Genomic DNA, 13,523 nt, shown 5'->3' with positions numbered 1-13,523 from the left:
TTTTCTGAGAAACTCACAATAGTAGTAGTGATTTTTGGCCACTTCCTTTTGTTTTCGAGTTATAAGCAAAAATTGGAAAAATGGCGATATCGAAATAAATTTATATCTCCGCTAATACTGATGATAGAGCTCTGAAATTGATACATTATACAGGCACTTCTTTCCGTAGAATCCAGTGGAGTGCTCGCCTTTTTTGCAGGATTTTTAATTACGAAGCTATTACCCAAAGTTATGTTTTTTTAAATGGAAACACTAGTTTTCTGTGCAATTTTTTGAAAGCTCAATTTTTGCTGATTTCAAAAATATATAACATCATATGGTTTGTATCAATATAAATAATATAAAATGGTCAAAAATCTTTTTTCTCAATATTTCTATGGTTTCAACTTTTGACGAGCACAGAAAAATAGAGTTTCCTATAACAAAAGCAGTCTCCTTCAGGCAATGTCATTCTTTCTATGCTTTTTACCAATTTTCACAAAATTTAAATCAAGATATATTTAATAAATTTTCATAATAATGAAAAGACTTATAGAAGGAGACAGTGGTAATCATACGATGCTATATGTTTCTGTGCTCATCAAAAGTTGAAACCATAGAAATATTGAGAAAAAAGGTTTTTGACCATTTTCTGTCATTTATGTTGATACAAACCATATGATGTTATATATTTTTGAAATCAGAAAAAAATAAGCTTTCAAAAAATTGCATAGAAAACTAGTGTTCCCATTCAAAAAAACATAACTTTGGGGAATAGCTTCGTAATCAAAAATCCTGCAAAAAAGGCGAGCAAGCCATTGGATTCTACGGAAAAAAGTGCCTGTATAATGTTTCAATTTCAGAGCTCTAGCATCAGTATTGACGGAGATATAAATTTATTTCAATATCGCCATTTTTCCAATTTTTGCTTATAACTCAAAAACAAAAGAAAGTGGCCAAAATGACTACTACAATTGATAGTTTCTCAGAAAAAGAGAACGAGAATGGGGTATCAGATTTTGTATATCTCCTCTGGTTTAAAAACTGTAGTGCTAAAACATCGAAATTTGCCCACCCTGTACATAGATTTTTCTGTGGACTTCATCTGACAAAATCAGATTGTGCTATACCAAATATTTTCAGTCCCAATAATTAATAAAATGCATATATATATTTTCATTACGGCAGACTCCGGTGTTATAGAAGTATCCTTGTTTATAGGGTTATATAAACAAGGGAAGTATTAGTGCACAGCCGTGTAGATTATTAATCAATATTGTAATGTATTGATTGTAATGTATCAAATATTACACATTTTTATTTTCACAGTTGCTCATTAGTTCAGCCTTTCAATAAATACTTATTTTTTTTTCAGTGATTGGATGACAGCAATTGGACATACGGTAAGTGGCACAAATCATTTTAAGAGAATTCGGGTTATCCCAATAATAAAAAAACAATGTTTTGCATGCAATTTCGTGAAATACACTCCTGCCAAAAAAAAAAACCGGACGGTTGCGAATAAGCCTCCCTAACATGTTCCACACATGCTCAATTGGGTTCAGATCGGGGCTACGTGGAGGCCAGTTTAATCGATGGATGTTGAGCTCATGGAGATAACCGCCACATGGGAAACTGCTTGCGCAACTTCTAAAGGCATAATAAAAAAAAATCACTTGCTAAATGCAGTGCTAAATTCCAGTGAACTATAGCTGACAAGATAAATTATATAAACACCAATTATAACCTTGTTCCTAGATCAAAAAGTAGTTATTGTTCTTCTAGGTTTCATGAAGCTTTATCGGAGAATCAACGCTTGATTGGCGAATGGACGTCAATTCGTTTTCAATCGATAATTCAATCATGATCATTCAAAATATCATTTTCGTATCAAATTATGATGTTCATACGTCCATTCAATTATTCTCAATTGCTACATCTTCAATACATTCAAAAATGAAAAGGTTTCAGTGATTTCGTTTTATAAATCGAGTAACTCTCAAATCGTTGATCCGGCAATCAAAGTTTTATGAAACCCGCTGTTAAAGTTATGAATTGCACAGTTCCCTTTGAAGAATAGTTTTTCGTTTCAGAAAAGAGCTATTGAAGTGAATTAAACAGGAAAATGCATGTTAAGAGGAGATCATGCTTCAAAATCTCATTTAAAGACCCCTCATTGAGTCAGATTTCCTAACCCTCTAAATCAACTGATTTTCTCCCATACCTCATCTACTCGACCCACAAAATTAGTAGGTATATACCGATTACATATTCTCAACTAACACTAACAGCAAAAATATGTAACAAAAATTTCAATGAATATTAAAAAAAAATTCATTGAAGAAATTTTAGTTATAACAAAGGCATATAGTTTAATCTACTCTGCGCAAAAAAATTAACGCACATTATGGAAATCTCAAATTTATTCTACAACTGAAGGTGTTCTCAATGATAATTATTTTTATCAGAATTATGCATGCATATGTTATCCTCTTTCAACGGTTTTCTTCAATACAGATGTTTTTTTCCAGCAGGAATAAAAAAAGATGATATTATCAGATTTTGAATGTATTGGCTCCATTCTAAAATCAGTTGTTCTCGATCAATTCTAGTGATCAATAGTTTTTCTTTGGTTTGATTTTCTACACTCGATCGCTATGCAACGCGAAACACGCAATTTGACCCAAGAGGAATGTGCCCAAGCGGTAGTTTTGCGAGAAGAAGGGTGGACTTACAGAAGAATTGCAGAAAGGTTTGGAGTTTCCCGTACAAGTGTGTCCAGAATGTTGCAGCGATTCAGGGAGACAGGTATGAATGTCCGAAGACCAGGACAGGGTAGACCGCGGGTAACAACTGTCATTCAAGAACGTTACTTGAGAGTTTCTTCGTTGAGACAACGGTTTGCAACCGCTCGCCTCCTTCAAATTCAGCTTGAGCAAACTCATGAGGTGCAAATTAGCACTCAGACAATAAGAAATCGCCTCAGAGAATATGATTTAAGGCCTCGTGTCGCGGCAAGAGGCCCAGCTCTTACCCCAGCCCATCGAAGGGTGCGTTTGGATTTTGCGAGATATCCATTGGGAAGAGGCCGATTGGGAAAGAGTTCTCTTCACAGATGAGTCTAGATTCTGCCTCTACCATTGTGATCGACGTTCCCTTGTATACAGACGTCCACATGAAAGATATGTTCAGTGCCATTTCCTGAATAGTACTGGTTTCGGGGGAGGATCGATTATGGTATGGGGTGGAATATCTTGACTGCTCGCACAGACCTAGTGGTCGTGCTATGAATGCTGATAAGTACCTTTATAAGGAACATTTTTGAAGAGCATGTAGTGCCATTTGCCCCATACATTGGTGAAAATTTCATTTTTATGGACGATAATGCCAGACCCCATCGTGCGCGCATCGTTCAGGAGTACCTTGAAGAGGTTGAAGTCTCTCGAATGGAATGGCCAGCAAGTAGTCCAGATCTCAATCCGATTGAGCAGGTTTGGAACAACCTCAATAGAAGGCTGAGAAGTTCAGAAAATCATCCAGCTACTCTTAATGACTTAGGAATCCAACTCGGAGAAATCTGGGAAGGATTAGATCAGAACATTTTAAGATCACTCATTTTGAGTATGAACCTCATACTAGTAGGTAGGTTCAAAACCTACCCGAGAGAACATAAAAAATAAGTTATGAAGTCAATGTAGAGTTAACTTTCATTAAAATTGAGATTTTCAGAATGTGCGTTAATTTTTTTGCGCAGTGTAGTTTAATCTAGAAAAAACGCATTTCAACTAAAACGGGTTTCAAATGTAACTGTTCCTTACATTATGATCTAACGATTCTTATTATGTAATTAATTCAGATACTTACATAATTTATATAAAAATCATCAAATATTTTGATCTAAAACGAACCAATCAACCTACATATTTTGAGCATCAACACAAAGCCCATTGCATGCAAGAGTAGATGCTGGCCATGGTTTTAGTCTTCACGATTATTTTATTTCGTATTATTTCTCGCTTGAAAATCGGCCTTCTCCAAAACCATACCGCATAAATGACTTCTCTCACCTCCGCGTGTAAAACACGCCTTCGCATTGATAACCCAACTAGCAAGCTGTCTGCTCCGTTCGAGAACAACTTCTTCCTCGGGCCTTTATTGCATTCCCGGTAACCCTCTAAACTTCCAGTTTGTCCACCTCCAACGAACTACACCTTTGAAATTGAATTTTCAGAACTCCGTCTCCCTGAAGGTTCTATTACACGATTTCTCCAGGGTATTCCCCCGTTTGGCTGGTTTTCGGTGAAATTCGTCATGAGCCATTCGGTTTAATCGATCCGGACGTCATTTAATTCTCTTTTTAGAGCTCACATGTTCCACATAAGAAACCCGAACTTGTGTTATACGATCATCTTGAGGAGAGGAAAGCTCCCTGCTCCCCCCGCCATAAAAGCCCATTTTATATTGATTGAACTCGAGACTACGTCTCCTCTGGGAGAACTGTCGATAAAATATGCCAAATTGAACGTAATGTGATTTGATTCGGAGAGAACAGAAACACAATGGATTCTTCCGCGCTAAAATCCGTCGACCAATCAAATATTCAACGGTTGGCAGCATCCGCGATGGAGATATGAACGCGTGAAGCTAGAAATCTGCGAATTTGATATTCATCGAAGTTATTGAGGGCATAAAGTAGTTGTGAATATTTTAAGAACTGCGAGATGTGTCTGCTTTACAACCATACGCTCGGGAGCGATCAAAATGCTTTCTATTTGCGTTTCTTTAATATCGATAAAATATTCATGGTATATAAAATTTATTAGCCTTCGATGCAGGAGAACAAAATTTGGATGTTAAAATATTTCATAATTCAACATATTCTCCTCTTAATTGAAATTTTATCATAATGAACATGCAGCTCCATGTCTTCAGTCACCCAAACAGAAATGAAGCGTTTCAACAAAAATCACCTATACAAAATTTTCAAAATGAAAAAGTTGAAAAAAAATTGAAAATTCTTACTGAAATAGATCCTAATACGACCCTAGACCGTTTGTTAGCTGAATTATTGCAAGGCAGTGGGAAAAAACCTATCTATCCTGATTCGACCATGTGGTGTCGTTTAGAATAATGGCTCGTTCGATATTTACGTGCTAATGAAAATGGAAACTTAGGATTGCCGTATTGTTCTCATTATTTTTTAATAACTTACACGATTTTATGAAATACCTCATTTGGATACCAACTGACAGAAGAGACTTAGGACACAAGTGTAAAAAATGAAATAATACTTCAAAATATCACCAATAAAATTCGTCTGAATTTTTCACGAATTTTTTCACAATGGGCATTACAATCTTCGTGTTCGAACCTTCAAACAATCGTTGTAAAAATGGGATGAAATGGGGAAACATCATTGGACTTTTTCAGCATAACTAACATATGCACTTTCAAGAAACTGCCTCAATTTTCTACATTTTTTTTTCACCCTAAATTGCACGACACAACAATTATGATTCTCTCAAAAGTGACCTTATGCATCTAATCTAATCTGATGAACTTGGTACTGAACCATTGATTGTCCAGCCATATGTTTATGTTTTGTTTCGTTTTTGCGATGCCGTAGTCACCTTCCACAGTCCCTTACTTGAAATTCAATGAATTTTTGTCGAACTTCTAAGGGTTGTCCCAGCCATCTTAGATATTTTATATAGGTAGACAATTTTTGGTTAAACGACTTATTTTGATGAGTTCTAACTTCTGTCAAAAAAAATCCTTACCTTTGAAAACACCCTGTATGTTTCTTCTTCATTTATTATTTTTCTATTGTTTTTCGATTTGTTATGGTTCCCTGAATTGACTACTTCTGACGTACTAGAACTTTCTTTGCTTACCTCTTTCCGAATGGTATTTTCAGGAGTTTCCAATTCTTCCTGACATTGTCTTATGATCATTCCAATTTTTCTGTCTATTCTCATCTGTTTGATGTATTCGTGTATTGAAAATTTCATTTATTATTATGAAATCTTCTGCTATTCGATTTTTGAATCTATAATCCATATCTTTCAACTCATCTGCTGTTTCTTCTATTGCTCTAATTTTTTTTTCAATTTTTATTTCTGTTCACTGTGCAAACTTTTTCATTTCTACATTTCTTCTAATTTCATAGATTGTTCGTCATATTTTTCAGATTGTTCTTCAAATTTCCTGTTCATACTCTCCTTCACCTTTAGTATATTATATTAGGGACAGTGTTTTTTTTTGTACTCGCAATTTCCAAAACAATCTATAATCTATCACCAATATGAAACAGACTACATGAAGATATGACTCTCCTCCTATGTTGCAACGCGCAATGAAATAGTTCATAGTCAAGAATCCCAACTTGCAAATTTTCCAATTTTTCCATAAACGTCTGATAGTCCATCGCGGTGAATCACCTTGTATAATTTCTGTTTTCAAACCCAAGTTTTATCTTTCTCTGCAAACTAGGCCACCACATCTCACGTCATCCTAAAGGCGATCGCCTTCAGGAATCCCCCAATGTTTTTGATATCGATTTAAGGACATGATCGATCACCTATTTGAGGTTTTGCAGAAACCCTGGCAACATAGCCAGTTACCTTGCTGAAAACCACCTCATAGTCGAATCACCGGCCCTTCATATCACCTTAGTTGAATACTTCTTCTCATATTTTGTGGTTTCCAAATCATAATCCATACAATTTGTTTCAAATCCCCAACAACAAAAAATTCTACACTGCGATGTTCCGCACATCTTTTGGATGTTGGCGATACACAAGATGTATTGTAGCTGGACACTTTGACCCTCATCAAATGACCATTAATCAACTAATGAACAAGGTAGACGGTTTCTTATTGGGTAATTTGACTCATTTACCTCTCCTGTGACGTCTCTGAATCTGATCTCCCTGTAAGGCTATAAATGAATGGCTCACGCTGAAGTTCGTAGTTTCAAGATTTGTTCATAGAATTGCTTGAGCGTTTTCTGCTGGCAGGATATAAGCATAATAACCTACATCCTCAAATTGAATTGAAACTAGGTAGATAGTTGTAGAGTACCAATGAAAGACTCGTACACAAGTCGTATCACTAGAAGTAGAAAATAAAAAATTTATATAAATTTTCTGCACCTCAGAAACTATTCATCATAATATGACACTGAAATTAGGCGCTTCATAAAATCCATAACTCAAACGTACAGGCTGTTTTAGGATTAATGGGAATAATTTTCTATTCGGGCTCAGAACCTCAGAATGAGACGAAAAGTTCCTATGGAGTCATGCTGTAAACGCACTTTTGAAGAGTTACGAACAGAGATGAACAAATGAAATTTTTCAGTAGTATTTTTTTCGTTGCTTTCGGGAAAACATTATTTCGTGTCTTTTTTTTTTGGGTCAACATTTTGTCCTGACACTGTATGTTAACATTGTCATTTATTTATATATAATGCGTTTTGATATTTCATTTGTACAGGCTTTATCTGTAAAAGCATTACTCGTTTGTGTATTGTTGTTGTATCATTATTTTTTATATTTTATCTCTTTGAGCTTTATGTACACTGCCTTTTGATTGGTTATACATCTCAACTTGTCAATATTATATTATCCATACAGCAGTTAGTTTATGACTTTGTCTTTACAAATAATTTATTGATTTATATAACGTGCGTTCAAAAAAATTCGTCGTCAAGTAGGCTATGGAATTTTGAACGTCGATATTTCGTGTCTAAACGTAATTCTTAGCTCGTGCTTTACTATTTTCCAGGTGAACTGTCATTTTAGCATTTTGGGTTGTTGTTGAATTAAAGTTATCAGCAAATTATAAAGATGGTTTTTACGGACGTGTGAAAGACTTTTACTATTGAATTCTACTTCAAAATTGGAAAGAAAATTGAAGGAAAATGGAAATATTCTGTTCCGGCGACTTCATTGGAGCCTATGTTGCTGTAGATTATTAAGAATGAATTTTTCCATTGTACTGTTTTGCGATGTGTTGACGAAACAGGTATGTTCAAACAAAAAAGGAAGTGGTATACCAAAAAAGAAAACTCTAGAGTTCAGTAATAATGAAAACATGGTGACAGAAGCTCGACAAACCTCTCTTCAGATTTTATCTCAAGTGGATGGAGTATCCGTTGGTATATGCCACCCGATTTTGAAAAAAAGATATCCATTTGTTTCCATAAAGATTGACATGTTATCAGAAAACTGAAAAGGTTGTGATTACCTAACCTTGTAGCATCCGAGAAAAATTGGAGTTCAGTATCATACTGAACTGATGCATACTGACAGTATGCATCAGTCAAAGGCAAAATGTGGACCTACTTTCTTTTATGGAACTTCAATAGCAGAACGTTATGAAGGAGAAAGCATCATGCCGTTTTATAGCTGAATTGAATTTTAATAAATTGTCCAATAGCTATTTTCATGTTTTTCAGTTCATTTAGTTTAGTCATGGATTTTCAGTAATGACTGAATCAATTCAATATTTATAGAGAACTAATAAACATTTTATTGAGAATCTTACTGTAATTTATTCATATGACTGAAGTTACTAGAACCTTCTTACAAAAAAACATACTACCACGATCAATTCAAGATTCATGTCTCTTACGTATGAAAATAGTGGACGGTTGAAATTTTTACGAAGAACTTTTCTAACCGCCTCAGATTGTTTGGATTCTTGTCATCTTACTCAATGAAAGAAATGCTTTTCGAAAGTTGGGTGAAATTTACAGGTAACGTTTTCTGAAAAGTGTCTTTCCGTACAAAATTACGATATATAGGTTAATGTCATCATTGTTTACATTTTGGGAAGATGAAGTAATTCAAGGAAAGACATACGTTCAGCCACCGAACATCAGCCTTCAAAATTTCATAGCCTACTTGACGACGAATTTTTTTGAACGCACGTTATGTGGCACTTGGTTCATTGTTTTGTCTTCACATTCACCTATTGTGTTCATCTGTTTCCGAGTCTTTTCACCTTCTTTTGTCGTGCAATCTCTACATTTGATTGATTAACTCTGTCCCACAAATTGAATGAATCCATAATCAAGCCGTAGAGTTGCTGAATATGACTCCATGGAAATTATTCGTCTTAGTTTGAGGTTCTGGAATTATAACCAAACTCATTCCCCTTACTCCTAAGACACCCAGTTTCAATTCAAAACTTTCCAAGAATAATGTTTCTATTTAGAAGTAAATGATGAGACTTCAAGAAAGCCAATTACAAATAAAATGAAAGGACCACGGTGCCAATTTGTCATTAATTTCTAAAACGAGGCCCTGTAATTCTGGTGAATTATTTTCCACTCGAACGCTTATTGTTGTCCACATCAGTTCCTTCTGCGACTTCAGCCATATCTTAAACTTCCACTCCAGCCCCATTCGATCTAATCGAATTCTGAATAATTACCCAGAACAACTTCTTGTGAACTTGCAAACACTTTCAACTTTCCAATACCAAATCAACCGCCTGATTGCTCCTTACACCGTATCGAACAAACTTTCCCCCCGAGAAATGAGGCTATATGGGGTGGGTGGGAGGTGTGTGCTTTTCCAACGATTATTCGAAAACTGTATGAACTTTTCTTTTTTTCTTTGTCTATGTCAGGAGTTCTCGAACTATGTTTATCCACTGGACAGTGACTTTTCATCAAAATTACTTCTAAGGACGTGTATTGAAGAAGTTTCTGAAAGCCTTATTTATATTTCTTTCGTTGGGGTGGTTCATTTTCTTTATCAATTTGAATTCATAGAAAAATAGCGAATGTGAACACACCTCTCATAAAATATAAAAGAGATTTACTGTAGGAGGTCGGATTAGTTTGGTTAAAACATACGGAAATTTCGTTAAGAATTATTTTTTCGATGGAAGCTGTGCCATGTTTTCTATTTGAGTAGATTCGCTTGTTTGGAACTTTTGGATATTGATTTGATAAAATTTTGGATGAAGAATGAAATTTTGCAAGTTTTTATCAGTTTTTAAATATGAAAGACGAGAAATAACAATGAGATAAAATGAAATGGAGATATCCTGAACAAAAAGCTTGAATAAAGCTTCGCAATTCCAGAGAATATTCTATTATAGAATATTTAATATGAAATGTTTGTTGAAGAGTGTGCACTTGACTTGCAAACTTTACACTAAATTGTCGAATAATTTATATCGTTTCGACAAAAATGGCTAGGTTACGTCCCGTCAAACAAAATTGCATTCGAATGTACACGGTGGGCAAAATTGGTGATACCTGAACTACAACTTTTTCAACCCAACGAGATAGAGAAACATGCATGGCACATTACGATCGACGGTCATCTTTTTTCGAGAAACTTATAATGCCATCAACTCTATCTTCTTTTGTTTTCGAGTTATAGGTCAAAATTAAAAATTTTAACTTTTCTCATTATCTCCGTTTCTGTTTGTGCTACGATGTTGAAATAGAAACATTATAAAGACACTTTTTTGATAGCAACCCAGTGGCGTACTATAATTTTTTCCAACAGGTATATTTGCTGAGCTATAATATGAAGATGTGTTTTTTTCTGATGGAAATAGTAGCTTAAAATGACTTAGAGGGCGATGTATGATATATTTCTGAAACGGTAAAAGATGAAGATTCCGTCTAAGTCATTTCAAACTACTGTTTTCATACGAAAAAACAAAACTTTATGTTATGCCTCAGCGAATAAACCTGTTGAAAAAATGATATTACGCCACTGGATTGCTATAAAAAAAGTGTCTCAGCAATGTTTTCATTTGAACATCTTAGCACAAACAGAAATGCCCAACATACAATCGCAATATAAAATATGAAATCGCCCAAATTTGAATTTTTGCTTATAACGCAAAAACAAAAGAAGATAGAGGAATGCAGTGGTGGCATTATTATTTTCTCAAAAAAAGACGACATGAATGGTACATTCATTTTCCTTTATCTCGTTGGGTTAAAAAGTTGTAGTTCAGGTACCACCAATTTTGCCCACCCTGTACAGTGTGATTGATTGTAAATGCTACTCCTCCCTCTTCAATTTTTTTGTGTCAATATGTGTAGAAAAAAGAAATTTTACAAATTGTTGAAACTCATTACGAATTTTCGACGAAAACCTGATTCCATATACACTTGATGTTTCAGAAAGCTTATTAACATTATCAACTTTCTTATTTAAAATGAGTAGCTACCCTATTTTTATTTGATTTTCTCATTTTCATGAAAATTCTAGATCTATATAAGTATAAAGAGATATTGTTGAAATAAGTAAAAATCGAATCGATCAACTGTAGAAAGAATATGAAAATAATTGATCAAAGAAGTAAATCTATTGAACACCCACAATCAGGGTGAACAGAGTATGTTTCTGGTAGCAATAAAAGGAAAAGTTAATTTATAGAAAATGTAATTAACGAGCACGATGCAGGTCATGTAGAACACTCACAATAACATGAAGTTCATCAATTGGTTAGCGGCATATTGTTTGTTAATTTCATTCTATTAAATAGTTATTGAAATATAATAGGTATTATAAATATGTTTTTATTTTTAGATGGAATTTTATTGCATCATTAAGTCCTGGAAATTCCCTCCATGTATTCTGCATCATAAAATTCATTTGTTCAATCAAAAATGATTTTGCCATTTTTCATGTTTATATCTTTTTATTTAGGTACGTCAAACCTTGCTATGAGGTATGACAGATAAAGAAGATTCAGAATTTTCAGCAAAATGAAAATAATTTAAAAAATAGGGTCACGATTTTGAATAAGAAAGTGCCATCACGTACTTGTTTCCTCTTTAAATAGGGTGTAAATGGATGGTGATTCCTCGTAAAAAAACTTTTTCATATAAATTTTTTTCGAGCAGTCCGTGCTTAGATACAGCTCCCTGAAAAAGGCACCTGAAAAGCAATTTTTTATTTATTTCTTAGAAGCCAGAACAAAATCAAATTGAGCGGACACTTTATGACTTATGAAAGCTATTATAAAAAAATAAGTTATGCGGAGTATAGAAAAAGCCACCCCTAAATAACCCTGTACCTATAATTCTAATGAAGAGTCTATTTCTACTTTTTCTTCTTATTTTTTATCATCAGCCTTTTGGAATGTATCGAATTTCCTACAATACGGAAAGTTCCTGCATAGTTCCTTTTTTCCAAAGTTCTTAGTCATCTCAAGAAATTGATATATGTATGTAAATTGAATTTGATAATATTCAACATGCTCTTTCCTATCCGAACTGAAATACGAAAAACAGTGGACGTAGCACTATTTTGGAACCAGTGTGTTTGAAAAAATCTCAATTAACTTTTTCTAGATTCACAGTAGGTATTCATTCAGGCTTAATTAAATATTCAATTTCCATCAGAGAACACAAATGTATTGTTTCAACATTGAATTGAATTGGATATTTCATTGTTCATCCCATTTTAGAACAAAAAACGAAAAAGTATAATATATGCAAGAACAATATGGCATGAAAACCATTATTAAGTTGCATAATATTGCCTGAATATGAAAAGTTTGTATTAAAATTCGGACGTTCAATCAATCAGAATGAGTAGATTCAAATTATCATGACTTTTTTTTTGATCAGTTTATACCTTAGAAGCACCCTTTACGAGATAATGGCGAAAAATTGAAAATAGCAATTAATGAAGAAACTAGTTACGCCAGCGATACAGGCAGTATTTCGAGTAGACAAGTTGGCTACTCCCACGCATAACAAAAATTTCACCACTGGATTATATAGAGTGATCATAATTAATTCTCAAATATCAACTATGAATAATCGTCAAAAACTTTCTTATTTTAAATGGCACACCCGGTATTTCTATATCTCGTTGAACGTAGAAATTAATTTCGAAACTATCTTCATAAGGTTTTCCCACACCTAAACCTGATAGTTTCTCAGCAATTTTTGACGATTATTTGTACATAGTTGATGTTTGAGAAGTAATTATGATCACTCTGTATATTCCAGAGTTAAAATTTCTTATTAAATTTTTTATGAAAAATATTTGTGGAATTCGACAAATTGGTGTCATTGGCTGAATTCAAATCGGATAAAATTATACACAGATGTGTAATGTCATAGATTCAGCTTGTTATTCTGAAGGTAACTGTGTTTTTCCATAGGTGGCGTAGCTCATTATAAAAACTTGAAGTAGCTATATCTTTCATCTATATAGACTGAATTAGAAAAAAAAATTAATAAGATAAAAAGTAATGTCAAAGTGAAACAAAACAATGTAATCGATTCATGTTCTACAGCTGCCTCAGATTCAAACGAAGAAATCTATATCTTTCGAAAACTGACAAGGATTACCTCGATAAAGAATATAAATTTTAGATTAGAAGAAAGATATAAACAATCAGGCAAATTTCGATGTTTTAGCACTACAGCTTTTAAACCAGTGGTGATAGACAAAATCTGATATCCCATTCTCTTTTTCTGAGAAACTAACAAGAGTAGTAGTCCAAAAATGGCGATTTCAAAATAAATTTATATCTCCGTTAATACT

The 13,523-nt window shown here is 33.9% G+C and overlaps 1 protein-coding gene across 1 annotated transcript in view; it reads left to right on the top strand.

The window, feature by feature from the left end:
• The window catches only part of LOC123307104, a 53,776-nt gene that overhangs the window by 14,384 nt on the left and 25,869 nt on the right, over positions 1-13,523 (top strand). Inside the window, exon 4 of the mRNA XM_044889315.1 lies at positions 1,355-1,382. Within this exon, the coding sequence (XP_044745250.1) occupies positions 1,355-1,382 (28 nt within the window). The remainder of the gene's footprint in view (positions 1-1,354; positions 1,383-13,523) is intronic.

This window comes from Coccinella septempunctata, chromosome 2, assembly GCF_907165205.1.
Source record: "Coccinella septempunctata chromosome 2, icCocSept1.1, whole genome shotgun sequence".
Classification (NCBI taxonomy): domain Eukaryota; kingdom Metazoa; phylum Arthropoda; class Insecta; order Coleoptera; family Coccinellidae; genus Coccinella; species Coccinella septempunctata.
The sequence above is the reverse complement of the archived record's forward strand: the minus strand, read 5'-3'. Positions and strand labels throughout refer to the sequence as shown.